The sequence below is a fragment of the Garra rufa genome, chromosome 7, assembly GCF_049309525.1.
Source record: "Garra rufa chromosome 7, GarRuf1.0, whole genome shotgun sequence".
In the NCBI taxonomy this organism is placed as follows: domain Eukaryota; kingdom Metazoa; phylum Chordata; class Actinopteri; order Cypriniformes; family Cyprinidae; genus Garra; species Garra rufa.
The window spans coordinates 19,347,974-19,353,424 of NC_133367.1; the positions used below are offsets into that span (position 1 = coordinate 19,347,974).

General features: G+C 26.7%; 1 protein-coding gene across 1 annotated transcript in view; it reads right to left on the bottom strand.

Moving 5' to 3' along the window:
* The window catches only part of LOC141338033 (insulin receptor-like), a 9,672-nt gene extending 5,540 nt beyond the window's left edge, over positions 1–4,132 (bottom strand). The window contains exons 1-2 of the mRNA XM_073843606.1: positions 4,071–4,132; positions 1,018–1,031 (exon numbers count right to left, since the gene is read on the bottom strand). Coding sequence (XP_073699707.1) covers positions 1,018–1,031; positions 4,071–4,132 — 76 coding nt within the window. The remainder of the gene's footprint in view (positions 1–1,017; positions 1,032–4,070) is intronic.
* Between the last annotated feature and the right edge of the window lie 1,319 nt (positions 4,133–5,451).

The following is a 5,451-nucleotide window of genomic DNA, read 5'->3' on the forward strand; positions in this document are numbered from 1 at the left end:
TGTTTTTAAAAAGCTTTTGTTTTTAAAAAAACTAAAATTAGCATATATTAAAGGCAGTTCAACTAACAATAACATTATATAATAATAATAATAATAATAATAATAATAATAATAATAATAATAATAAAAGAAATCATGTATTTTTGTCACATCACAGTAATGACTTTTTGGGTAAATTCCCCAAAAAAAAAAAAAAAAAAAAAAAAAAAATCGCAAAAATTTTTGAGGTAAATTTCGCAAAAAACATTTCCATGTTTTTATTTTTTTTTTATTTTTAAATAAATATTAAGACTTTAAAATTTGTGACCCCGAGCCACAAAACCAGTCATAAGGGCACAAAAAAATAATAATAAGATTTATAGGACAATATAAGATATATAGCAATACATATTACTAATCAAAAATTAAGTTGAGATATATTTACAGTAGAAAACATATAAAATGTCTTCATAGAACATGATCTTTATTTAATACTCTAATGAATTTCGCAAAAATCGATCATTTTGACCCATACAATGTAAAGTCTTTTTTTTTTTCAAATCTAAAAAAAACAACAAAAACAAAACACAACTGCTTATTTTTTTAATTTTTTTATTTTTTTATTCTAAGGTATTATATGACCTGGATATGCTCTTCATAGGTTCCATGAGATCAGCGTTTCAGCACTTGTGCAAACCTGATTTCCCTAAAATAACAGGCTGACGTCAACACCAGATAAACCTGACTGACACATCAGATCACTGATCTCATAAAGGTCAGAAAAGCAACATAGTACACCGAGACAAACTGAAGACCCTTCACCCTCATGAGTCATGACCTACAAGATCCTGACACAACTTTCTGAGCCAAACTCTAACATTACCACAGAGATAGAGAGAAACGAGAAACTGTTACATCAGGTCCCTAAAGATAATTGAGCAAACATCATAAAACGGCAACATCTCTCCATAGCAACACGTCCCAGCATGCAGCAACACAGAGCGCTCGCCAGACAAAAATGCACTTCAGCCTGTTTACCTCGGAGGAATCGTCTGGAGGGGGAAATCAAAATATAACCAGAAAACACAAATACTTTCTTGAAGCAATCTGGTGCCAGACGCCAGGGCTGCCAGCAAAGAGTCAGCAAATTCACACACAAATCTGATCAAATTTGACTCAAATTGAGTTTTAAAGACCTGAAACTCTTTGAAATGTGTTTTTAATTTGATCAAGTTGTCAACCAAAGGAGTTGGTTTTATTCTCTATTCATTTTCACACACACAAAAATCGAATCATGGCATTCAACAAAAAATGTGCGATATTAACAAAATTGTAATATTTCAACTAGATTTTGTTTTGCTTACAACAAACTGTATGTTTTTACAAAAAATACAATAAAACGTTATTTTTTTAAATGCTAAATTGTAGTATAATTGTGGAAAATTACTTTTAAATTTTTTACATCTGCTGCAAAATACTTGCAAAACATAAAATATTAACACAATTTGAATAATTCTACTAGTTTTTTGTTTTAAATACACTAAACTGAACACACCGAGAAAAAAACAAAAACGTTTTTATTTATTTATATTTAGAGTTTTAGAAGCTTTTTTATAAATTTAATGCAATTAAAACATTTGAAAAAACAAAAAACAATATTTAAAATGCCACTAGACAACTTTGTATTTTTATTATTTTAGGCCTGCAAAAAAAAAAGTATTTAGTAAAAAAATATATATATACTATATGATTTTTAATCATTTTATTTATTTATTTATTTATATTTAGAGTTTTAGAACCTTTTTTATAAATTTAATGCAATTAAAACATTTGAAAAAAATAAAAAAAAAATAATAATAATATTTAAAATGCCACTAGACAACTTTGTATTTTTATTATTTTAGGCCTGCAAAAAAAAAGTATTTACTAAAAAAAAAAAAAAAAAAAAAAAAAATTATATATATATATATATATATATATATATATATATATATATATATATATATATACTATATGATTTTTTTTTATCATTTTATTTATTTATTTAAATTTAGAGTTTTAGAACCTTTTTTTTATAAATTTAATGCAATTAAAACATTTGAAAAAACAAAAAACAATATTTAAAATGCCACTAGACAACTTTGTATTTTTATTATTTTAGGCCTGCAAAAAAAAGTATTTAGTAAAAAAATATATATACTATATGATTTTTAATCATTTTATTTATTTATATTTAGAGTTTTAGAACCTTTTTTTTTTATAAATTTAATGCAATTAAAACATTTGAAAAAACAAAAAACAATATTTAAAATGCCACTAGACAACTTTGTATTTTTATTATTTTAGGCCTGCAAAAAAAAAGTATTTAGTAAAAAAATATATATACACTATATGATTTTTAATCATTTTATTTATTCATTTATATTTAGAGTTTTAGAACCTTTTTTTTATATATAAATTTAATGCAATTAAAACATTTGAAAAAAAAAAAAAAATTTAAAATGCCACTAGACAACTTTGTAAAAAGTATTTAGTAAAAAAAAGATATATATACTATATGATTTTTAATCATTTTATTTATTTATATTTAGAGTTTTAGAACCTTTTTTTATAAATTTAATGCAATTAAAACATTTGAAAAAAAAAAACAAAAAACAATATTTAAAATGCCACTAAACAACTTTGTAAAAAGTATTTAGTAAAAAAAAGATATATATACACTATATGATTTTTAATCATTTTATTTATTTATATTTAGAGTTTTAGAACCTTTTTTTATAAATTTAATGCAATTAAAACATTTGAAAAAAAACAAAAAACAATATTTAAAATGCCACTAGACAACTTTGTATTTTTATTATTTTAGGCCTGCAAAAAAAAAGTATTTAGTAAAAAAATATATATACTATATGATTTTTAATCATTTTATTTATTCATTTATATTTAGAGTTTTAGAACCTTTTTTTTATAAATTTAATGCAATTAAAACATTTGAAAAAAAAAAAACAATATTTAAAATGCCACTAGACAACTTTGTAAAAAGTATTTAGTAAAAAAAAGATATATATACTATATGATTTTTAATCATTTTATTTATTTATATTTAGAGTTTTAGAAGCTTTTTTTATAAATTTAATGCAATTAAAACATTTGAAAAAAAAAAAAAATATTTAAAATGCCACTAAACAACTTTGTAAAAAGTATTTAGTAAAAAAAAGATATATATACACTATATGATTTTTAATCATTTTATTTATTTATTTATTTATATAGAGAGTTTTAGAACCTTATTTATATTATATATATTATATTATATATATGTAATTTAATGCAAATTTAATTAAAACATTTGAAAAAAACAAAAAACAATATTTAAAATGGCACTAGACAACTTTGTATTTTTATTATTTTAGGCCTGCAAAAAAAAAAGTATTTAGTAAAAAAAATATATATATATAATTTATATTTTTCTAAGTTACAAACTTTAAGCCTAATTTAAAAACCTCTTTTATTTCTAGAACAAAATGTATATTTTTACACACACACACACACACACACACACACACACAAAAAAAAAAAAAACATCTAATCGTGCCATTCTACATTTTTCTGCAAAATAAACGTAAAATGTGGGACATTAAAACAAATTTTATATTTCAACTAATTTGGTTTTGTTTTTTCTTTACAACAACTATATAGCATTTTACACACACACAAAAGTAACAAAACTGTGGCCTAATTGCTTAAAGTGCCACCTCAGGTTACACCAGCAAACTGTATTGTGTTCATACACACACAAAAACACCCAATGAAAACAAAATTGCATCTAAATTGTCATATAAAATAATAATAAATATTTTACAGCCCCCACAATTTCCCGTCGTGCCACAACGCAGCAGTCAATGTCTATCAGGCCGCAGCGCTCAGATCTGAACGAGGACAAGGTTATATTTTATTGTGTTGGTCAACATTCCCAAGGTCGGCTGTAAACAGATCCGCCGCTCGTTCGTGTGATCGTATGAGACCTCACGCGCTCGTCTGTTCACACGCTTTATTTCACAAACTTCCCCTTTTCCTCTCCGAGTCCTCACCCATCCACCGTTTGGGCCGCGACCCGCCACGGCCTGACTGTAAAGCGGACACCGGCCGTCATTTAGGAGCCTGATTTATGGGTGCCACTGCGGTGACGTCAGGTTTTAGGTTGCTGGCTGTTTACGCCATGCTCTGGGAATGAACACGGCTTTCGGGATGCCGAGAAGAAGCTGCAGCTGGTCGAGCAATGCGACGAAATGCAGATGGAGCCGATCGACGGTGACTCAGTCGAGCGAAGCTTTAAAGCTGTATGTACAGATCAACATGTCCCATGTTATGCCAACAGCTGCAGAGTGGAGGAAAGCAAGCGAGAACTAGAACTAGTGCATGAAGATCGTCAAAGATGTAGAGATAAACAACAGGCAGCGCGTCTGAAACTACGCTGGCACTTATCATGCAAACCCATCAAACCTGAGCGCAGACGAGCGTCAAAGTAACAGGTTTGGGTTTGAACACACGACGACTGACTTGCACAACATCCAAACTGCACCTGACCACAGCTGTGGGGGTCAACCGACGATACCCAACTGCAGAAAATAGACCAGAGCGTGGTTTTTAAATGAAGTCTGAGAGGCTGCGTGCTGGAGTTGAAATATAAAGACAAAAGAGCAGTCTCAAATGTACTATTACTTTTAGAAAACTGTTATCGCACAACTGTGAAAGAAAATATTAAGGACACATTGGCACTAGAAATGGTCACTTGTGCTAAAAGCCATTTTATGTCTCAAGAACTAACTAAAATAAATAATTACGCAAATTATTTGTTATTTTAGGTTTAGATGTATGGATATGCTGCTGTATTTAGTTACCTGTATTTAACACGAAAACATTCTTTTTTAGAATTTTTCAGACATTTTTTAAATATAGGAACATTTTTCACTTGAAATGTTTAGTGCATTTATTTGGCCTAAAATAATAAAAACTCAAATAAAAACCTAACGACAAATTAAACTAAAAAATTTAAATAACTTAAACAGCCGTTTTTCAACATGAAAATGACACTGCACAACTTAATATTTTTTTTTTATATTTTTTTTTTTATAAACTGAGTTTTATTTTTAACCTTTTTCATAATTAAGAACATTTTAACTGAAACATTTAGTGCACGTTTAGGCCTAAAAAAAACAACAACAACAACAACAACACAAAATAAATTAAATAAAAATATTATTATATATTTTTCCTATTTAAGAAACGTTTAGCAGAAACATTTTTTTATATTTTTCAAAATTAAGAACATCTCTTAACTGAAACATTTAGTGCACGTTTAGGCCTAAAATAAAAATAAAAATAAATAAATAAAATAAAAAACCCACAACAACACAAAATAAATATTATTATATATTTTTCCTATTTAAGAAATGTTTAGCAGAAACATTT